Source organism: Callithrix jacchus, chromosome 1, assembly GCF_049354715.1.
Source record: "Callithrix jacchus isolate 240 chromosome 1, calJac240_pri, whole genome shotgun sequence".
NCBI lineage: Eukaryota > Metazoa > Chordata > Mammalia > Primates > Cebidae > Callithrix > Callithrix jacchus.
The window spans coordinates 143628395-143653062 of record NC_133502.1 but is presented as its reverse complement, the minus strand read 5'-3'; the positions used below and the strand labels follow the sequence as shown (position 1 = coordinate 143653062).

At 38.4% G+C, this 24668-nt stretch overlaps 1 protein-coding gene across 13 annotated transcripts in view; it reads right to left on the bottom strand.

The window, feature by feature from the left end:
* Nucleotides 1–3149: 3149 nt before the first annotated feature.
* Nucleotides 3150–24668, bottom strand: part of MELK (maternal embryonic leucine zipper kinase) — a 98760-nt gene continuing 77241 nt past the window's right edge. For all 13 annotated transcript variants that reach the window (XM_035252142.3, XM_002743081.6, XM_002743084.7 and 10 more), the window contains 5 exons: nucleotides 16055–16286; nucleotides 12139–12235; nucleotides 10365–10533; nucleotides 6178–6281; nucleotides 3150–3674 (listed from right to left, as the gene is read on the bottom strand). In XM_035252142.3, coding sequence (XP_035108033.3) covers nucleotides 3497–3674; nucleotides 6178–6281; nucleotides 10365–10533; nucleotides 12139–12235; nucleotides 16055–16286 — 780 coding nt within the window. In that variant the 3' untranslated portion in view covers nucleotides 3150–3496. The remainder of the gene's footprint in view (nucleotides 3675–6177; nucleotides 6282–10364; nucleotides 10534–12138; nucleotides 12236–16054; nucleotides 16287–24668) is intronic.

Sequence of the window (24668 nt, the reverse complement as noted above, 5' to 3'; positions counted from 1 at the left end):
AAATAATACACTGACCACAAGATCCATTAATTCCATTCCTGGATATTTACCCAAGTGAAATGAAAACACATGTATACAGCAAAACCTGCACATGGATGAATATAGCAGCATAAAAGTCCCAAAGTGAAAACTCAAAAGTCCTTCAACTGGTGAATAAACAAATTTTGGTATATCCAATTGACTACTGTCAATAATATTATTCAAACTATTATTCAACAAAAAAAATGAGCTACTAATATAGACAACTACATGGTTAAGACTCAAAATCATCATGTTATACCCAAAAGTCCCATGTAGTAATTGATTCCACGTATATAATACTCCAGAAAAAAAAAAAAAAACTATAGAGATGGAAGTCAGATCAGTGATTTCCAGGGACTGGGAGGTGGAAGGATTGTCTATAAAAGAGTAAGATCAAACTTTTTAGGATGATGGAAACGTTCTAATTTCAACTATGGTGGTAGTTACACAACTATATATATTCATCAAAACTCATCAAAGTGTACATCCAAAAATGGTAAATTCCACTTTATGTAAATCATATCTCAATAAACCTGATCCCCTAAAAGGATTTTAATTTTAAAGTAAATGTACTAAAGAACTCCAATTTAAAGATTACAATTGTCAGACTAGATATTTACAAGAGAAAATAGAATATGTTGTCACTTATAGTAAGGCTAAGCAGTGTTTCATATATGTTTATATGTGATGGATCCCAAAGTCATTAGGGAAACATGAATTAAAACTAAATGAGCTTGCTATTACTGATGCACTGTAAGTGTTTCCATCACGTGTACTTGCTGCTTGCTGTGGTTAATGGTCAAAAATTTTTGAGAATCACTGTTCCAGACCACGCAACCTCCCATAGGGATAGAATATTAATCATACTATTTTATAAAAATAGGTAAATAGGACTTCAGAAAATTAAAAAATTTTCTTATTCAAAATACACTCTCAAGAAAGTTAAAAAGCCCACAGAATGGAAAAAAACATTTCTATATCATATATTAAATATTACATATATATTATCATGTAGCTGGTAACATATATATCTAGAATATATAAAGAACTCTTACAATTCAACAATAAAAATACAACCCAATTTAAAATGTGCAAAGGATCCGAACAGACATATCTCCAAAAAAGATATACAAATGGCCAAAAGCATATTAAAATCTGCTCTATATTATTAATCATTAGGGAAAAGACAATCAAAATCACAATGACAGGATGGCTAAAATTAAAAAGACAGATAACAAGTGTTTGATAGAATACAGAAAAGCTAGAACTGGTGCAATGGTTTTGGAGAAAGATTGATAGTTCCTCAAAACGTCAAATGACCCAGCAATTCCACTCCTAGGTATATACACAAGAGAAATGAAAACATGCATTCACACAAAACTTGTATACAAGCATTCACAGCAGCATTCATAATAGCCAGTGGAAATGGCTAAATATCTCCACTGGCTATTATGAATGTTTGATAGACATATTAGTCAAATGTCTATCAAGTGATAAATAAAATGTGATATATCCATATAATGGAATATTATCAGCTATAAAATGAAGTATTGATATATGCTACAACATGCTAAATCTTGAAAATGCTATGCTAAGTAAAAGTAGCTAAACCCTAAAGGTCCTATATTGCATGATTCCATTTATATGACATGCCCACACCAGCCAAATCCATAGAAACAGAAAGTAGGTAAGTGGTGGGCAGCGGATGGGTGGTGGGGACTGGGGAGTGACTGCTAATGGGTATGGAGCTTCTATTAGAGATTATAAAAATGTTCTAAAATTACATTGTGGTGACGGCTGTACAACTATAAATATACTTTAATTTATTTGAGATGGACTTTCACTCTGTCACCCAGGCTGGAGTGCAATGCAACCTCTGCCCAGGTTCAAGTGATTCTCCTGCCTCAGCCTCCCAAGTAGGTGGGATAACAGGCACACCCCACCACGCCCGGCTATCTTTTTTCTATTTTTAGTAGAGATGGGCTTTCACCATGTTGGCCAGGCTGATCTCGAACCCCTGACCTCAGGTGATGCACCGTCTCAGCCTCCCAAAGTGTTGACATTACAGACATGAGCCACCACGCCCAGACTGAATATACTTTTAAAAAACCCCACTGAATTGTATATTCTTTAAAGGCGTAAATCTTATGATATGTGAATTATATCTTAATAAAGCTATTGTTAAAAAATTAAAAACTCTTTGACAGCTCTCCTTTGCCAAAACACTTATTCTAATGGGGCATTCAAGTACTTTCATGACTTATTTCCATCTAAACTTTCAACCCTCATCTCCTATCATTTCCCACTTCTACCATCTTCTGCTTCTACCCCAAATACATAATGACATTTTATAATTCCCTGTCTTTGCACATATTGTTCTGTCAAAAATGTCATGCTCCCAAGCTGGGATGGTGGCTCATGCCTGTAATCCCAGCACTTTGGAAGGCTGAAGTAGGAACACTGCTTGAGATCAAGAGTTTGAAATCAGCCTAGGCAACAAACGCTACAAATATCATCTGACCCTGTGAATAGATTCTGAACTCCTTGGGGTTACTAGACAGTAGCAGCTTCAGTCCCAGGACCTAATGCTTGTGAGCACTTAGTAAACATTTATTGAATAAATTAATGATAAAACATTCCCTTCACTACTGACTAGAAGGAGTGCTATTTTTTTTTCCTCCAACTAGTTTAATTGGTGAAATCCATACAAATATAACTTGAGTTCTAGCCTTTGGAGACCAATAAAATGAAATAAAAATAAAAATTTGGGGCCAACATTGAGACTTAAGGAAATTACCATAAAGTAACATTTCAGGGGGGGTTCATAGTTCAGATACTTATCATTTGTTGAACGAACATACTTACTGAAGTCGATATTCTTTTATTCAACATATTAAATGTGTTGTTTAATTCTGGTAACCACAGCTGTGACTTACTTAACGATCTCAATAAATCCTACTTAAATCAGAGACAGGAAAAAATTATGCAAATGAATTCTTATCTGTTTTTCTGCCCAAGGCATATTTGATAACAGATAAAACATATTCCAAATCGTCTCTACTTAATAGTCAGGGAGCCATTTGAGGTTTTATTTGGATCAAAATCAAATACAAAGAAGAAAAGACTGCTAAATTCACAAATGGTTTTATTTCAGAAAGAAATTATACATTAAAAAGAGGCATAGTTAAGAGCTTACATTCACATAGGGAAATGAACCTAGGAAAGTCAACAGTTATTAATATATAAAACCACATGATTAAAAAAGACAGTAACAGATAATGACAGATGGACTTGCCTTAGATTCATCCACAAAATAATATCTTTTGTTTAAAAACAAAAAGATACTGGTCTTAAGATAGCTCTTTAGAAACAAGTTGGTAGTTCCAATGAACTTTAAAATCAAAGAGATCATAACAGTATTTATGTAGACTGTGTCACACCCACACTCATCCGGCAGGACGGAAGCATCCATCAGTTATACTTTGCAGCTAGATAGGATGTCTTCCACTAATCTCTTGTAAACCCAGGCATCGCCCTTAAGCCGCTGCCTCCTGATACCCACCACATCAGGTTTTTGAAGCTGGCATACTTCTAGTTCAAACTGCATCGTCACTTTGCCAAAATCTGACTGTGTTTGACACTTCAGTGTATAGCTGTGAAAAACAAGGTAAGAAGCTAGTTAGTAGCAGAACCTTATTCTGTGTAAGAGTTTTCTAAGCCTTTAGGAGACCAGTGGAGGAAATTAACCAATATTTCATATTGAGCAATGTATTACTGTTTACAGTTTCTAAATGACCTAGCTATGCTTTAGTAATAGAGTATGACTGGTGTTTTCCCAGAAGCTGAACTAGGATCCTAAGAATAAGCATGAAAAGGCTTTATTAGAATTCTCCCTTGCTCCAGAGAAAAGCCCCTCTTTCATAGCTATACATGCCATTCATGCTCAAGAAATCTGGCATTCTTTACACAACCCTTTCAATGGTGTAATCCGCAAACACCAGGCATTTCCACGACATTCACTACAAAGGAAAGTGTAAGAAAGATAAATAACATATCGTGTGTGTGAGACTTGTCAGAAACTTCTGTCTATCATATAAATAAAGCTGAAGCTACTAACCTGTCAGAAAGGCACATGTTTTTGAGGTTTTTCTGATTAGTAATAAGAGGTTATGATCATCACGTCACTTTATGGCAGAAAGAAAAGCAGAAGAAAAAGCCAAAGGAGATGGTATATTCCCATAAATGAAATGTATGGCATTTATAGCTAGAATTGCCCCATTATCCACTCTGAGAATGGAAAGGCCCAGTCAAAATGAAGCCTGAAACTCATCTTAAGACATATGTATGATCCTGAAAAGTGGCATAAATTTAATTCCTGTAAATAATTTTTAATTCATTTACATTCTATTTTAGGGTTTTATTTGTCTTACTAATCTTCAATAAATAGGGCTGATTTTAAGTTTCAATTCCCTAAATACTTAAGGGCTCTTGATTAGGTGCTGTTCCACAGATGTGTGGAGAAGTTACATTGCTTCTGTTATGTAATTTTTTCTGTTTCATACTGTTACGTACCAAAATATTCCTTTTCTTACTAACTTAGTCATGTGTTTTGGGAAAGAGGCTTGATCTCTCAAAAATAAGCAGTCAACATCAGAAATGCCAAAAGGAGCACCCTATAGTGAAGATTCTTGACAGCAAGATGAAGCATAGAACAATTTAGTCACATGGAAGATAACAGATCATTGAGAGGCCTGTGACAGAGATATGGCTGAAGGCTCGTAAGCTCCAAGCATGAAGAGATCAGAGTGAGAGAGATGTGTTCTAATGAAGCCCAAGAGGAATGCCAAGGTTCATAGAAGGAATGCTTGCCAACATTTACAGATAAGTAAAAAGTAAAATTTTATCTGCACAAGCTTGTTTCTTAAATCTTACTCCATAATGACTATTCTATTACATGTTTAAATCCATGTGTGTCTCTACTGGCTGCCTTAATTAAGAAAGTTTAAAGAGAAATAACTGAATGGAAATGCTTAGAAATATGGACATCCTGGGTAACCAGAAGAGGCCTGGCTATTGAGACCAGGAGATCATAACCAAGGCGCCTTTGATGGCAGCTCCTTCAACAGCAGGAGGCAGTTAAGGTGAAAAAACTTCCTAAAGCACTGAAAACCCAGCCTTGTAAAATAGCCAGTCATGAAGACAAGGATTCTATATAAATCCCTGATTTGTTTGAAATGTCTCACAAACTTAGATTATAATTTATAAACATTATTGTAAAGCAGAAAATCAAAGGAAAATAGAGGATCTAAAAGAAATCCAGAAGAATTCTGAATTTTCCTATTTTGAAATAAAAAGTCTAACTTTGGGCTGGGCACAGTGGCTCACGCCTATAATCCTAGCACTTTGGGAGAACAAGGTGGGTGGATCACGAGGTCAGGAGTTCAAGACCAGTCTGACCAACATGGTGAAACCCCGTCTCTACTAAAAAAATGCAAAAATTAGCCAAGAGTGGTGGCGCACGCCTGTAATCCTAGCTCCTCAGGAGTTGAAGGTTGCAATGAGCTGAGATCATGCCACTGCACTCCAGCCTGGTAGACACAGCGAGACTTCATCAAAGAAAAAAAAAAGTCTAACTTTGAAAGTGGGACAATATCTGTGCTTCTAAAACTTTTATTGCTTGAACCAAACAAAAGAGAATAAATTATAAGCATATAATTAATATTATATGGGAATGAGGTGGGAGAAATACATTTTTTCTAAAGCATGGGGGTGGGGAGATCAACTCTCATTTTCTCTTTGGTATCTTTGAGACAGAGCCTCATTCTGTTGCCCACACTGGAGTGCAGTGGTGTGATCGCAGCTCATTGCAGCCTCCACCTCCGAGGTTCAAGTGATTCTCATGCCTCAGCCTCCCAAGCAGCTGGGACTGCAGGCACATGCCACCATGCCCAGCTAATTGTTTATATTTTCAGTAGAGATGAGGTTTCTCCATATTGGCCAGGCTGATCTTGAACTCCTGGCCTCAAATGATCTGCCCACTTCGGCCTCCCAAAATGCTGAGATTACAGGCGTGAGCCACCACACCTAACCAAACCCTATTTTCTCAAAGTCCAAAAGAAACTAACAAATTCAACAGCTTGTAAATGTGCTTCTTACCCCTTTTGTACAAAGTCAACATGCTTCTTTGGAAGAATAGACATTATCTCATTCAAGAGTTGATCTGGATTCACTAATCTGGTTGTAGTCACATTATAGTGAAGCTTAAAAAAGAAAAAGAAGAGATGAGAAGTAAATTTTAACATCAACAAAAGACCATCACACTTGATGTTTTGGAACTCTTGATGTTCCTCAATATAGTACCTTTTCAAATGGAACTATTTCCAGAAAAATGCCAAAGGAATTTACAGCCAACTCTTACTGAGTTTAATGGCACACTGGGAAAGCTTGGAGAAATGATGCTTATTAGTAACTACACCCATAGCTTTCTTTTCATACTTTCATCTTCCTCTCCCACCAATCCAATATTAAAGAAATAAATATTAAAGGGCATCCATCTATCTGTTTGAGCTTTGCCTGTTTTACCCTTCCCACACTACGGAAGAGACATTAACAGTCCTGAAATGTATACCACAGCAAGATAAACAAACACCATACAAAGTTTGCTTTGTATGTAGTTGGATATGTTTCCTTAATTTCTTCAGAATTATTTAAAGACTATTACAGAATTCCAGGAGCTGATTTTATAACAGTTCTAAGGGGAAATATATGTAACAGGTATTCCTTTGAAAAAGTAATGTCAAATTATTTTTTCTCATAGACTGGGAGCTTAATTCTCAGAGATAATTTCATTCCTAATTGGTATTATCACTCATTCATTCAACAACTATTTTTCGAATGTTTACTATGTACGAGACACTGTTTTAGTGGGTCCTGGACACATAAAAATCCCTCCCTTCCTAGTAAATATCTTCACTGTCAAACAAAACCATAGTTTCTATGTCTTTCAGGTTTAAGTTCTTTGTATTAATAACAAAATGCTGAGTTAGAAAAGTATTCCAACTATCCTACTTTTCAAAATAAGAACCTAGGCCCAAAGAAGAGATATAAATTTATTTTTTATTTATTTTTTATTTTTTTTAAGATGGGGTTTCACCATGATGGCCAGGCTGGTCTTGAACTCCTGACCTCAGGTGATCCACCCACCTCGGCCTCCCAAAGTGCTAGGATTACAGGCGTGAGCCACCGCACCTGGCCATAAATTTCTTAAGGTACTGCTTCTCATAGTGTGATATAAGATATACAAGACAGACAAGATAATGCTGGGTGGCACATGGATAAATATTTTTAAATATGTATTTGTTCCCATCTGGTTTAGAAAAACATAATTAACAAAAAAAAACCCTAATGATATATAGTTTCCTTTTAAATAAATTTGAGTTTCAAAAAATTATCTTGATTGTGGTAATGGTTTCACAGGTGGTATACATAATGCCAAAGCATATTAATTGTACTTTAAAATAAACACCATTGATCGGGTGTGGTGGCTCATTGACTGTAATACCAGCACTTTGGGAAGCCAAGACAGGAGGATTACTTGAGCTCAGGAGTTCGAGACCAGTCTGGGTAACATAGTGAGACCTTGTCTCTGCAAAAAATTAAGAATTAGCCAGGCGTGGTGGCATACATCCCAGTTACTCAAGAGGCAGATGGCTTGAGCCCAGGAGGTCAAGGCTACTGTGAGCTATGATCATGCCACTGCACTTTGGCCTGTGCAAGACTCTGTCTCAAAAAATTAACAAATAAAATATGTGCAGTTTATTATATGTCAGTTATATCTCTACAAATCTATTTGTTAAAGGTAAGTCAATACAAAGAAAACACCAGATAAATAACAGTGTACACAATCTCCCATATAGCAAACATCGTGAAACTGAGTGTTAACGAAGCAACCCTCTGTTACTTGGTTCCTGATCCAGGACTCTTTTCACTAAACTAAACTGGCTCTGTCAAGATGATATTAATAAACTGAATACTTTCAAATCATAACATAAATTACTGCTTTGGTAAAATAAAGACTTAATCCTACTTTACTTAAATTTCGGATTTTTATAGACTACTTCCTAAAATAGGGCATGAATACATATAATTTGCTATCTTTTTTTTTTTTTTTTGAGACGGAGTTTCACTCCTGTTGCCCAGGGTGGAGTGCAATGGCGCGATCTCAGCTCACCACAACCTCTGCCTCCTGGGTTCAAGCGATTCTCCTGTCTCAGCCTCCTGAGTAGCTGGGAATATGGGCATCCGCCACCACACCTGGCTAATTTTGTATTTTTTACTGGAGACGGGGTTTCTCCATGTTGGCCAAGTTGGTCTGGAACTCCCAATCTCAGGTGATCTGCCTGCCTCGGCCTCCCAAAGTGCTGGGATTACAGGCGTTAATTTGCTATCTTAAAAAAGGTATTCTTTCTACTATCCTTGCAACTCTTCTGGTAAATTTATAGTTTTTAATAAAGTATGCAGAGTTGGTGAAACAAAGTTAATTTCCCAAAGAAATTCCTTCAGTTCTGCAAAAACTTAAAAGCATTAAAAAGGGTTAAAGATCCAAAATTAGATAAATTTTTCGCTCTTAGGACTCTGCTAATCAGGACCATGGGTGTATATATGGGAGTAAAATATTCAACACTGATAATAATCTTTGACATTGGAAATACCACCTTATACTAATGAAGTATTTAATATACCATGTAGCATCCCATATGTAGAGTCTTATTTCTACATCTCAGCCCTGAGAGGCTGCCAGGGGAGGCATTATTTCCAGATTTTACAAATGAAGAAATTGAGGAGATCAGGAATAAAATGACTTATCAAAGCTATACAGTACAAAGCTGGAGCCAAAACCCAGGTCTTCTCATTCCCAATCTTGTGGTTTTTCTCCTACATTCTGGAAGTATTGGTGAACTACCTAGAAAGCCAACTAACACCACAGTAGTTTCTATTGAAAAATGCATTCAGGTTCCAAAATATTTACATAAGTGACAATTTTTAGTACATTATCCATTAGTATTTGGTAACTGCTTAGCTTCTCAATAGTGTGTGTGTGTGTGTGTGTGTACATACATGTGTGTGTGGTTGAACTAGTTTCCTTAATTTTATTTAACATTTTTCAGTGCAATGGTCCTATCGATTTTTTTTAAATCCCAATGTAAGTGCTTGAAATACTTAACTATCTCTAACCAGAAAAATTTCAGAACAAAAGGATAAAATATGCCTAATAAACAGCCATATGTAATGTAAACTCAGTACACTACACAAGTTAAAGGCAATGAATGCTAGTGGATAAGTTCTATCTTCTTCCACTTTAAGACAGAACACAAATGAGATCTCAGAACATTCTCCCCTGAAACACCCTCTGCCCAATAGCTCAGCATTTTCCTTCCCCCAAACCACCCAGATTTGCTCATTATGAGAGTCTCAGCGCAAAAACTAAATGCAACCCAGTCCCCAAATGATGGGCACACTACCATCTTCTCCCAACAGCTCTGGGCCCACACCTCTTAGAACATGTTTTTACTACAGCACTGAGTCCAGTGTGTCAGAACAAGATCCCAGCCTGTTTGCACAGCAGCCTAAGAGTTCCTCAAGGACATAGGCTGTGTCTCATTCATCCCTTTACCTCGAAATTCCTCCCCTTCCACCAAACAAAAATGTATTCATTAGAGGTTTGAATGAATGCTCAGAGAGAATCCAAGAGAATAAGTCCTTTATAACTACTAATAGCTTATTTTTCTTTTCCTTCCTTAACGAAATATATTGTCCACACCAGTGACACATTAACCCTTTTAAAGCATACTGAGTATATTAAATAAGACCTTCTTAGCCAGGTCTTGAGGCCCTTCTGGTCCACCTTCCCAGCTTATCACTCACTATTTTCTTGACACAGGCCAGACTCAAAGTTCCAATTATCTTCCCATGCATTCAAATATTTCATGAGGGCCTACAAAGTATCCATGAACCAGGGACACAACTAAGCTCAAGTCTCCCTCCTAAGGCAGCTCTCAGCTCTCCATCTGTGCCCCCTGCTTCCTCACCTCCATGCTGCCTCTGTGCTAATCCCTCCACTTGCTCTTGAATATTTGAATGATAGCTCTTTGCTCCCTGAAGATATTTACTCTATTTACCCACTGCACAGTAACATGCAGATTTTAGCTGCTCAAAAAACATATAATTAACTAAGTGAATACTCAAATAAAAAATACTAATCAATTCATTCACTACCTTTTAAAAAAACAGTCCATTAGCAATCAGCTTCTGAAATCCCTATGAAAGAATTCCAGCCTGCTTACCTTTAGTCTTCTGGGCCCGTCTCTGACACAGCCCTTCCTTTTGCTCCTGGTGAGCACAGTGATAACCTTATCCAACCCCCTTTCAAGGCTCCCAAACACTTTGGTTCCCTTTCTTTTTGGAGTCTCTTCCATATGTGCTTGGTTGAGATCCAGTTCCACTGAACGGCACCTGAAACAAAACATAAAACAAGGCACAAGTAGAGCTGGGCCTTTGGCCTGTGGGACCCATAAGGGTGGACTTCTGTCCCTTTACACACATTAGGGTGCCTCACTCAGGTATGCCAGGGCCAGATCACCTCACTCCTCCTCAGGGAGCACTAAAGCCATCTCCCACTGGACAGGAGCTGTTGCCCTTCCCCCAGGCAACTGGCACTCAGCAAAACTGTTTATCCCCTTCCTTTTTAAAAACTGTCATATATATAGAAAAGTTCAAAGAAGGGTACAATGAATATATCCTCCTAGATTCAACAACTGTTTATATTTTCCCACATTTGCTTTCTGTATGTATACAGGTAATACATTAATGTGTATATATATATGTGTATATGTATATAGATATATATTCTGATGTATATTCATCAATGTATATGTCTACATACAGTGCAGTGGCGTGATCTCAGCTCACTGAAACCTTCACCTCCAGGTTCTCTTATTAGCAAATAAGTAAATTTAATGTACTACATACACTAAATTTTTATTTATACATGTATATATATATTCCTACTCTCCAAAAGAATCTATGTGATGATTTACCTTAATCAGATCTATTAACAAATTAAAAAAAAATCTGTGTACATATATAAATTTAATGTATATAGCACATTAAATTTACTTATTTGCTAAGCCATCTGAAAGTAACTCATCTGAAGATATCATGACACTTTACTCTGAAACACTTCAGTATACATCTCTAATGAATAAGGACATTGTCTTCCATAAAGACAATACCATTATCACATCAATAAATTAATAATAATTCCATAGTATCATCTAATATCCTGTTCACATTCTAATTCCCCAAACTGTCTCTAAAATAGATAATGCTTTTAAGAAATTGCTATAGAGCTGGGTGTGGTGGCTCATGCCTGTGATCCCAGCACTTTGGAAGGCTGAGGTGGGTGGATCACCTGAGGTCGGGAGTTCAAGACCAGCCTGACCAACATGGAAAAACCCCGTCTCTACTAAAAATACAAAATTGGCCAGGCGTGGTGGTGCATGCCTGTAATCCCAAGCTACTCAGGAGGCTGAGGCAGAAGAATCTCTTGAACCCGGGAGACAGAGGTTGGAGTGTGCCGAGATTGCACCATTGCACTACAGCCTGGGCAACAAGAGTGAAACTCCATCTCAGAAAACACTGGTAGTCCTCCCAAATCGCTTTGAATCCCTTGAAAGGGGGTTTGAAACACCAATTAGTATCTTTATAATTTGGGAGGACTACAATCTGTTAGAGGATATCTACACTTTACTGGCAGAAGAGAAGGGTAAGATGGGCCTCAGAAAGGAAACCAGTTGGCTGGGATGAGGGCCACTGTCTTCCCAGCCTGCCATACTTAAGGTGCCATCCTGTTGCTGATCAGTTTCACAATTCTACCGCATGAGAAAGGCAGTGGCTACAGGTCCAGGAACGGCCACAGGTCATCAACATATAGACAGATATCCCTAATCTCCAACAGAATCTATGTGATGATTTACCTTAATCAGGTCTATTTCTATATTTTTTTAAACTTTGTTACATATACTAAAGATTAGAGTCTAAAAAAAACTGAACACTTACCGCCTCTCAGGGCTAATGACACCTGCCATTAATTTGTCTGTTCCTGTTGAATTTACTGGCGTTTTAATTGGAGTTTCTTTCAGGCACTGGTCTCTAGCTATTAGAAACAGAACAAACAAAATCCATATGTAGCACATACTATGGTTTTGAAATTTCTATTATTAATAATAATGTATGCATTGAACTATTCATTGACTCGGAAATATAATCACTTGCCCAGTAATGTCAGAGGCTCTAATTCTTTCATGAAATGTTTCCATGTGATTTATAATAAAAACAAAATCATTTTGCCTTGTATGAGTGGCTCTTATTTTTCTTCACTGCAAATTGAGGCCATGTTTTTAATTTTATTATCAACATCATATGATAAACCTAAATAGATCATGTAAATACAAATCTCATAACTACTGATTCTTTTTTCTATAAATAAAAGTCAATCTGTATTTTTATAAGGGCCCAATTTATGCTTTTAATTATCTAGTATTAAAAAGTGTTAATTCAATTCATAGCCCAATTCAACTCTTGTTAGGCAAAAAGAACAGACCCCTGTGAAAGCTTGACATAAGTTATTAAAGAGATGTACGCTTTGGCCGGGTGTGGTGGCTCATACCTGTAATCCCTACACTTTGGGAGGCAAAGATGGGTGGATCACAAGGTCAGGAGTTCAAGACCAGCCTGGCCAACATGGTGAAACCCCATCTCTACTAAAGATACAAAAACTTAGCCAGGCATGGTGGCGCGCACCTGTAATCCCAACTACTCAGGAGGCTGAGGCAAGAGAATCGCTTGAACCCAGGAGGTGGAGGTTGCAGTGAACCGAGATCACACCATCGCACTCTAGCCTGGGTGACAGGGAAAGACTCCATCTCAAAAAAAAAAGAGATGTAAGCTTTGATTATTTTTTATATCCTCTGTTCCAGAATTTTGTGTTTCATTCTAAGTAGGGTATTTGCATTTCCAGATAGTTTGTGACAAATTTGCATTAATAAATCTGGTTACACTGATTAGATCATTATCTAAAAGTTTTGCCCTTTAGAGATAATATTCACATTATAGTAACAAAGATATAACATCAATATTTTAAAAAGAGATTAGGAGCTTAGTTTTATTTATGACTATTTGGCTATACTCTCACTTTCCATGAGAATAAGAAAATAAGAGCAATCAGAAACATCTACAAAAGCAGTTTTCATCTTTGTATACAGACAGTATCTATGCCATACAGAACTGCCCTTCAGCAAACTGCCAATGCCTGCATTGTACAGGAGTAACAAAAATGAAATTAATATTTGTCAAAAATAACTCACAATGAAAGTAAAATGCAGGGCCAGGTACAGTGGCTCACCCCTGTAATCCCAGAACTTTGGGAGGCCAAGGCGGATGGATCACCTGAGGTCAAGAGTTCAAGACCCACCCTGGCCAACATGTTGAAACCCCATCTCTACTAAAAATACAAAAATTTAGCCGGGCACGGCTGTGTGGGGGTGGTGCCTATGGTTGTTAGGAGGATTCAGTGAGATAGCCTCTACCAGACAATGGTTGCTGCTATTGCATTCTTTCCCAATGAAAGGGTCTCTTTTTCTTCTGTTATTTCTCTTACTGTAAGCACAACACTCTTTGTGAATCGTAGAATTGGGCAGGGAGATAAAATGGTGGTACACGCCTGTAATCCCAGCTACTTAGGAGGCTGAGGCAGGAGAATCGCTTGAACCCGGGAGGCAGAGGTTGCAGTGAGCCAAGATCATGCCACTACACTCCAGCCTGGGCAACAAAAGCAAAGCTCTGCCTCAAAAAAAAAAAAGGAAAGGAAAAGAAAAAAAAGAAAGAAAGTAAAATGTAAAGTGCCAATGGAAGCTAGCAATTATGGCTTTGGCCACTTACTTCCTTAAGTGGCTCCTGTGTTTAAAAAAAAAAAAAAAAAACGACCAATAATAGCTTTGACCAACACAATCTTTCTCATAGTGACAACATATGTCAACTGATGATGTTTCAAGATTGTAAAATAAATTCCAAACTACCCACATTGCAAAACCTTCAGAGTTACACAAAAAGTAAGAAATGTCAATAATGGAAGGGACTATGGCATTGAAAGTTTTTTTAAATAAAAAGCCCTGGGCTGGGCGTGGTGGCTCACAGCTGTAACCCCAGCACTTTGGGAGGTTGAGGCAGGCGGATCACCTGAAGTCAGGAGTTTGAGACCAGCCTGACCAATATGGTGTAACCCCATCTATACTAAAAATATGAAAATTAGCCGGTCATAGTGGCAGAAGCTTGTAATCCCAGCTACTTGGGAGTCTGAGGCAGGACAACTGCTTGAACCCGGGAGGCAGAGGTTGCAGTGAGCCGAGATTGCGCCACTGCACTCCAGCCTAGGCGACAGACCAAGACTCCATCTCAAATTAAAAAAAAAAAAAAAAAGAAAACAAGAAAAGAAAAGCCTTGAATGAGCTAAGGTGAGCTGAGGTCCATTTTATCTCCCTGCCCAATTCTACGATTCACAAAGGGTATTGTGCTTACAGTAAGAGAAATAACAGAAGAGAAAGAGACCCTTTCATTGGGAAAGAATGCAATAGCAGCAACCATTGTCTGGTAGAGGCTATCTCACTGAATCCTCATAACAACCACAGGCACCACCCCCCACACACAAGATACACACACACACACACACACATCATCATCATCATCATCATCATCATCAGGACACCGAACTGGCCTCACATTTTGGGGAAAACTGCTATTTGAGTTGATGAAATGGAGAATGTCATAAACATAAAAATGGGACTTCTAGCAAATATTCTGACAAAGGTCTTCCATAATATCTTTACAGATAAGAAGTTAACCCTTCAAACTGGCCATGAGCTCCATTAGTAAACTAGAAGCACAATGGTAGAATGTGCTTTTGCAGCAGTTCACATGGCAATGCTCCAGAGTTTAGGTTTGTTAGAATCTTAATAGAGAAGGTCACAACTGCTGGGGTAAAAAAGGCTAATAAAGTTTAGGTAACTTTTTTTTAAGTGACATAAACAGGATCACTGTAAATAAAATTCCTTTGGGCTTTAATTTATTCTTTTGTTCCATAAATGCGGCCCCTATTATTTACTAGGCATCAGGCACCTACTATGTACCAGACAGGTATGGCCCCTACTACAAACCATGCCATGCTGCAATAAACAAGGCAGACAGTCTCTACTGTCATGACTTATCCTACTAAGACCCAACTCTAGAAAACTCGGTTTAGTTCCAGGCACTGTATTCTAAGAGGCAGACTGACCAAATAGAATGTGTCCAGATGAGGCCAGCAACCAAAACAGTGAAGTATCATAAAGGAAACCAAGGGAAATTAGGAAGTTGTATAACCGGACATAGACAGATATCTGGAAGGACATCACAGATTCACACTGTCTGCTGAGGACAGGCAGTAATACCATAGGGCAGAACAGGACCAGACACCAGAACTGGAGATCCAGATGAGTAAAGGCTGAACAGAGGCATCAGCTTGAGTCTTAAGTGGGGGTAAATGGGCAAGCAAAGTCTAACCCTGGGTATATGACTTTGGGTAAATCACTTCACTTCACTCCTGAGTTCCAGGTTTCTTAGCTGTGAAAAAGGGAGTTGGATTAAATGAGCTCTAACTTGCCTTTCAGCTTTGATATCCTAGATGCTATGATTCAACTTTATAAATGTGAAAAAGAGGAAACACTTGGTATCATTTGAGAAGAAATTAAAATTGACAAATATGCTTTCATTTCAACTAATGCAAATAACATGATATGATTAAAAAAAAAAAAAAAAAAAAAAGCAGCTTGACTTCTAGAAATTCCTGAAAGCAATGCTAGTCATTTCTGACCTGCTGTATGTTTACTTAATGTGGTAAGAAAAATGAAACTTCTTACTGCTTAATTCACTTAGTAAATACCTTTTGAAGGTGTAGTGTAACGATTTGGTGTAGTTCGCATTTCTCTCTTATGCTGGTTCTTATTAACTGGAGTCTTTGGCTCAGGAAACATAATGTACTCTTCATTCTTCATAGCGGACTTAGGAATATATACATTTTCTTCGTTCTTTAGTTTATTTGCAGATGCTCTGCATAAGACTGGAGTTAATGATTTAGATTCCACCCCATTTGAGTCCATCCAATAGTTGGTAAACTGGAAAAAAAAAGTTACTAGATAAGCACACTGAAGAAGAAAAGTCACTTTCTTTACAATATTCCTTAATCATTTGCAAACTACCTCACACTAATTTCATTAAAATGAAATATTACCAAAGGATATTAATGATAATATTAGGAAATTTGAAAATATACAGTTTTCTTTAATACATGTAGATCATTTTAGTCTATTCTATTGACAGTAATTTTCAACACAATACAGGCTGAATATTTACACACACCCAGATCCTAGGCAATATTGTAAATAGCCACAAATCAATCGCTAAGAAATGCTTTCCAGACCCAGATACTCACAGCTTGCCTCTAATATGTACCAAAAAATAAAAGTTTAATCAGCAATTAGGGGAAAAAAACATGTTAAACTACTCTAACAGAAATGTTGGATAAAAAATACTTCTTAATCCTTTTAAATTTAGGGTTGAGCTTGCAAGAGAGTAAGGAAAATCCTGAGAGGCCAAACTAAAAACAAGAACGAATCCAAAGATGTAACCAAGGTTGAAACTTTCTGTTGCCCTAAGGGCATCTATCTTCTCTCTCTGATAACCTACAGCATGTGCTTTTACAGCCACAGAAGCCTTGGGCCTCTGCAAGGTGGTAAGTTAGATCCAAAGCTCCCATGTAAAGCCAGGAAGGGCTATAACTAAAATGAAAGGCTCAATTAAATATAAATCTGCTCTTCAAAGGGAATAGGCAAGAAAAGTATCTCTCTTGGTCTTGGTTCTGAAGAAGGAGAAAAATGAAGTTTCTTTTAATAAATTTTATGTAACCAAGGGCCAGTCTTCAGATAAATTAAGGGTCCAAATTAATACAACCTGCAAGGTCCCAGAAACCCCAAGCCTAAATTTAACTTAAAGTAGTCCTAGGCTGGTTGTGCCCCAGGAACCTGGTAGAATTATGAATAACTCCTATCTGAAAGAAAAGCTTTAGCCCAATCTAACTCTTTGAGCCATCAACCCTTAACTCAAGCCTCAAATAATTCCCATGGAGTTCAAAGAAAAATAAACCTATATGAAAATTACAAAAGATACAAGCACTGTGAGCATAAAGATTTCAGATATTAAAATTATCAAATACAGAACATAAATGTTCACGTTTAAAATAGTGAAATAAAAACATGAGAAAAGAACAAAAGACTACCAAAACGGTTCAAATAGATTTGAAAAAGACTGAAATCGGGGGGACGACTCAAGATGGCGCTGTGAGAACAACCCAGGATTGAGGCTCTCGCTGGATGCGCGGAGTAGGTGAGTCAGGGACGCATTTCCAGACGGACCTTTGTTGCCCACAGAACGGGGAAATTCCCAGATATAAAACAAACGCGGGACGCCAGCCAGAGATCTTGACTGGTGTAGCCAGCAGCCAGAGCGGCTGCGACCCGCGCTGGAGCACAGAAGCGCTCCACAGAGGTCTGCACAAAAGCGCACTGTTCCGAGTGCCCTGTTGAACTGGCAACCTGAGACCTGAGAGGGCTGAACTTGAGACTGAACGGGACTTGAACAGTGAGCCAGCCCAGGACAAAGCGTTAGGGGTAGCGCAGTACGACAAACAAAACAGGATTCCAAACACTCGCTGTTAGGAGGTTACCTTAAGGTGCAGCTCCGTGCGGGAGGGGTGTCCGCCATTACCGAGGCAATCAGCCCCTACTGAGGTACACGCCCATTGCTGACGCAGCCTGCCATTGCCGAGGCAACCCGGTACAACAGAGAGACTCCGCAGCAGGGCAGAGACGCAGCTGCAGGGCAGAGACTGCAGAAACAGGGTAAACCTCACACCAGCAGGGCAGAGCCTCGGCAAGACAAGACTGCCTCCTAGCTGGGCAGGACAACCCAGCAGACACTCAAAAATAAAGCACCAACCCCTTCAGAAAGAGCAGCTGAGAAAAAAAGGGCTTTTTTTTGAGTTCTGTTGCAGCAGAACTAAACATAGCAGCCTAACAGCCCTGAATGAACATCAGAGCTCACAGCTCAGCACTTGAGCTCCTCTAAAGTACAGACTGTCTCCTCAAGCAGCTCCCTGACCCCTCTATATCCAAAAGACTGACATTTGGCAGACATCATTCTGGGACAAAGATAGCAGAAAAAGAAACTGGTAGCATCCCTACTGTTCCGCAGCTGCTATAGGTGTACCCCAGACAAGCAGGGCCTGGAGTGGACTTCTGCAGGCGTACAGCAAAGGGGCTAGACTGGTAGAAGGAAAACCAAGTAACAGAAATACTTCATCATCAACAATCTGGGGGTCCACCCAGAGACCCAATCGAAAAGTCAGCAACTACACAGACGACAGGTGGATAAATCCACAAAGATGGGAAGAAACCAGCGCAAAAAGGAGGAAAACTCCCGAAACCAGAACACCTCGCCTCCTAGAAAGGACAAAAACTCCTCACCAGCAAGGGAACAAAGCTGGATGGAGAATGACCGTGACGAAATGACAGAATTAGACTTCAGAAGGTGGATAGTGAGAAACTTTTGTGAGCTAAAAGAACATGTTTCAAATCAATGCAAAGAAACTAAGAACCTTGAAAAAAGATTCAAGGAAATGATAACAAGAATGGATAACTTAGAGAGGAATATGAATGAATTAAAGGAGATGAAAAACACAATACGAGAACTTCGCGAAGCATGCACAAGTTTCAATAGCCGAATTGACCAAGCAGAAGAAAGAATTTCAGAAGTCGAAGATCAACTCAATGAAATAAAACAAGAAACCAAGATCAGAGAAAAAAGCGCAAAAAGGAATGAACAAAGTCTCCAAGAAATGTGGGACTATGTGAAGAGACCTAACCTACGTTTGATAGGTGTATCAGAATGTGACGAAGAGAATGAATCCAAGTTGGAAAATACTCTTCAGGACATTATCCAGGAAAATTTCCCCCACCTAGCAAGACAGGCCAACACTCAACTGCAGGAAATACAGAGAACACCACAAAGATATTCCGCAAGAAGAGCAACCCCAAGGCACATAATCGTCAGATTCAACAAGGATGAAATAAAGGAGAAAATACTAAGGGCAGCCAGAGAGAAAGGTCGGGTCACCCACAAAGGAAAGCCCATCAGACTCACAGCAGATCTCTCGGCAGAAACTCTGCAAGCCAGAAGAGAGTGGGGGCCAATATTCAACATCCTTAAAGAAATGAACTTTCAACCCAGAATTTCATATCCAGCCAAACTGAGCTTCAGAAGTGAAGGAAAAATAAAATCCTTTGTGAACAAGCAAGTACTCAGAGATTTTGTCACCACCAGGCCTGCTTTACAAGAGCTCCTGAAAGAGGCATTACACATAGAAAGGAACAACCAGTACCAGCCATTCCAAAATCACACTAATTGCTAAAGAGCATCAACATAATGAAGAATCTACAATAACTAACAGGCAAAACAGCCAGCTAGCATCAAAATGGCAGTATCAAATTCACATATAACAATACTAACCCTAAATGTAAATGGACTAAATGCACCAATCAAAAGACACAGACTGGCAAATTGGATAAAAATCCAAAACCCATCGGTATGCTGTATCCAGGAAACCCATCTCGCATGCAAGGATACACAAAGGCTCAAAATAAAGGGATGGAGGAAGATTTATCAAGCAAATGGAGAGCAAAAAAAAGCAGGAGTTGCAATTCTCATCTCTGATAAAATAGACTTTAAAGCAACAAAGATCAAAAGAGACAAAGAAGGCCATTACATAATGGTAAAAGGATTGATACAACAAGAAGAGCTAACAATCCTAAACATATATGGACCCAACACAGGAGCACCCAGATACATAAGGCAAGTTCTTAAAGACTTACAAAGAGACTTAGACTCCCACACAATTATAGTGGGAGACTTTAACACCTCACTGTCAATATTAGACAGATCAACCAGACAGAAAATCAACAAGGATATCCAGGGCTTGAACTCAGACCTGGAGCAAGCAAACCTCATAGACATTTACAGAACTCTCCACCCCAAATCCACAGAATATACATTCTTCTCAGCACCACATCACACCTACTCTAAAATTGACCACATAATTGGAAGTAAAGCACTGCTCAGCAAATGCAAAACAACTGAAATCATAACAAACAGCCTCTCAGACCATAGTGCAATCAAGTTAGAACTCAGAATTCAGAAACCAACCCAGAACCGCACAGCTTCATGGAAACTGAACAACTGGCTCTTGAATATTGACTGGATAAACAACGAAATGAAGGCAGAAATAAAGAAGTTCTTCAAAACCAACGAGAACGAAGACACAACATGCCAGAATATCTGGGACACATTTAAAGCAGTCTCTAGAGGAAAATATATAGCAATAAGTGCCCATATGAGAAGAATGGAGAGATCCAAAATTGACACCCTATCGTCAAAATTGAAAGAGCTACCAACCCCAAGGCACATAATCGTTAGATTCACCAAGATCGAAACGAAGGAGAAAATATTAAGGGCAGCCAGAGAGAAAGATCAAGTTACCCATAAAGGTAAGCCTATTAGGCTTACAGCAGATCTCTCAACGGAAACCCTACAAGCTAGAAGAGAGTGGGGGCCAATATTCAATATACTTAAAGAACAAAACTTTCAGCCCAGAATTTCATATCCTGCCAATTTAAGCTTTACATTTGAAGGAAAAATAAAATCTTTTAGGAACAAGCAAGTACTCAGAGATTTTATTACCACCAGGCCTGCTTTACAAGAACTTCTAAAAGAAGCATTATACACAGAAAGGAACAACCAGTATGATCCTTTCTAAAAATACACCAAAAAGTAAAGAGCGTTAACATAAAGAAGAATTTTTATCAACAAAAGGACAAAATAGCCAGTTAATATCAAATGGCAGCAACCCTAAAGTTAAATCAACCAAATCTCCCAATCAAAAGATACAGACAAAATCCAACGGTATATCCAAAGATATACATAGACTCAAAATAAAGGGTTGGAAAAAAAAAACGTACCAACCAAATGGAGAGCAAAAATAAATAAATAAAAAGCAGGAGTTGCAATTTTCACATTTGACAAAATAGATTTCAAAGCTATAAGGATACAAGGGTAAAAGGATTAATGTAACAATAAGAGATCTTAACACCCAGATACATAAGACACATAGATTTAGATTCAACGAGACAACAAATTGATAACGATATCCAGGATTTGAACTCAGAGCCTGAACAAATAAACACAATAGAGGTCTCCATTTTAAACACATAAAATATGCATTAACCACTTTAAACACTCAAAATATTGATCGGCCATTATTGAAACCCATTTTAGGAATGAAGTAATATTCCTTTTTCCCCCTTTTTCTTTTTTTCCCCTTCTTTTTCTCTTTTTCCCTAAAAAAAAAAAAAAAAAAATGTGAAAGGAACTATCCTGTCAATCTCTGTAGAGTTGCAGTTAGCACATAATAAGAAATTAGAACAATGAATTGATACCTCAAGCTCTCCCTTTCTTGTTTATTACCTTCTTAATGGTAAACCTAAAATTTCTTAGCCCCAGTTCCAATCATAAAAAAAAAAAAAAAAAAAAAAGAAAGAGCTAGAGGAGCAAGATCAAAAAAACTCAAAACCCAGCAGAAGACAAGAAATAACTAAGATCAGAGCTGAACTGAAGGAGATTGAGACACGAAAAACCCTCCAAAAAAATCAATAAATCCAAGAGCTGGTTTTTTGAAAAGATCAACAACATAGACCACTAGCTAGATTGATTAAAAAGAAAAGAGAGAACAACCAAATAGATGCAATAAAAAATGATAAAGGGGAAATCACCACAGATTCCACAGAAATTCAAACCATCATCAGAGAATATTACAAACAACTCTACGCACATAAGCTAGCAAACCTGGAAGAAATGGATAAATTCCTGGACTCCTGTGTCCTCCCAAGCCTAAACCAGGAGGAAGCTGAAACTATGAATAGACCAATAACAAGGTCTGAAGTAGAGGCAGCAATTAAGAGCCTACCACACAAAAAAAGCCCAGGTCCAGACGGGTTCACAGCCGAATTCTACCAGACACACAAAGAGGAGCTGGTACCATTCCTTCTGAAACTATTCCAAATAATCCAAAAAGAAGGAATCCTTCCCAAATCATTCTATGAGACCAATATCGTCCTGATACCAAAACCTGGCAGAGACCCAACAAGAAAAGAAAACTTCAGGCCAATATCCATGATGAACATAGATGCAAAAATCTTCAATAAAATATTGGCAAGCCGATTGCAACAGCAAATCAAGAAACTTATCCATCATGATCAAGTAGGATTCATCCCGGGGATGCAAGGCTGGTTCAACATACGCAAGTCTATCAACGTAATTCACCACATAAACAGAACCATAAACAAAAACCACATGATTATCTCAATTGACGCAGAGAAGGCATTTGACAAAATTCAACAGCCCTTTATGCTAAAAACCCTCAATAAACTCGGTATTGATGGAACATACCTCAAAGTAATAAAAGCTATTTATGACAAACCAACAGCCAATATCATACTGAATGGGCAAAAACTGGAAGCACTCCCTTTGAAATCCGGCACTAGACAAGGATGCCCTCTTTCACCACTCCTATTCAATATAGTACTGGAAGTTCTAGCCATAGCAATCAGGCAAGAAAAAGAAATAAAGGGTATTCAAATAGGAAAGGAGGAAGCCAAATTGTCTCTATTTGCAGACGACATGATAGTATACCTAGAAGACCCCATCTTCTCAGCCCCAAAACTCCTGAAACTGATAAGCAACTTCAGCAAAGTCTCAGGATATAAAATCAATGTGCAAAAATCACAAGCCTTCCTCTACACCAATAACAGACTTAAAGAAAGCCAAATCAAGAACGAACTGCCATTCACAATTGCTACAAAAAGAATAAAATACCTTGGAATACAACTCATAAGGAACGTAAGGGATCTCTTCAAGGAAAACTACAAACCACTGCTCAACGAAGTCAGAGAGGACACAAACAGATGGAGAAACATTCCATGTTCATGGTTAGGAAGAATTAATATCGTGAAAATGGCTATACTGCCCAAAGTAATTTACAGAATCAATGCTATACCCATCAAGTTACCATCGACTTTCTTCACAGAACTGGAGAAAACCACCACGAACTTCATATGGGACCAAAAGAGAGCCCGCATAGCCAAGTCAATTCTAAGCAAAAAGAACACAGCGGGGTCATCACACTACCGGATTTCAAACTATACTACAAGGCTACAGTAATCAAAACAGCATGGTACTGGTACCAAAACAGAGATATAGACCAATGGAACAGAACAGAGGCAACAGAGGCAACACAACATATCTACAACCACACAATCTTTGATAAACCTGTCAAAAACAAGCAATGGGGAAAGGATTTCCTGTTCAACAAATGGTGTTGGGAAAACTGGCTAGCCATGTGCAGAAAGCAGAAACTGGACCCCTTCCTGACACCTTACACTAAAATTAACTCCAGATGGATTAAAGACTTAAACATAAGACCCGGCACAATAAAAACCCTAGAAGGAAATCTAGGCAAAACCATCCAGGACATAGGAGTAGGCAAGGACTTCATGAACAAAACACCAAAAGCATTGGCAACAGAAGCCAAAATAGACAAATGGGACCTAATGAAACTCCACAGTTTCTGCACGGCAAAAGAAACAGTCAATAGAGTGAATCGGCAACCAACAGAATGGGAAAAAATGTTTGCAGTTTACCCATCTGACAAAGGGCTGATATCCAGAATTTACAAAGAACTCAAACAGATTTACAGGAAAAAAACAAACAAGCCCATTCAAAAGTGGGCAAAGGATATGAACAGACACTTTACGAAAGAAGACATATATGAGGCCAACAATCATATGAAAAAATGCTCATCGTCACTGGTCATCAGAGAGATGCAAATCAAAACCACATTGAGATACCATCTCACGCCAGTTAGAATGGCGATCATTAAAAAATCTGGAGACAACAGATGCTGGAGAGGATGTGGAGGAAAAGGAACACTTTTACACTGTTGGTGGGAGTGTAAATTAGTTCAACCACTGTGGAAGTCAGTGTGGCGATTCCTCAAGGCCTTAGAAATAGAAATTCCATTTGACCCAGCAATCCCATTACTGGGTATATATCCAAAAGGCTGTAAGTCGTTCTACTATAAGGACACATGTACACGAATGTTCACTGCAGCACTGTTTACAATAGCAAAGACTTGGAATCAACCCAAATGCCCATTGATGATAGACTGGATTGGAAAAATGTGGCACATATACACCATGGAATATTATGCAGCAATCAGAAATGATGAGTTTGTGTCATTTGTAGGGACATGGATGAATCTGGAGAACATCATCCTCAGCAAACTGACACAAGAACAGAAAACGAAACACTGCATATTCTCACTCATAGGTGGG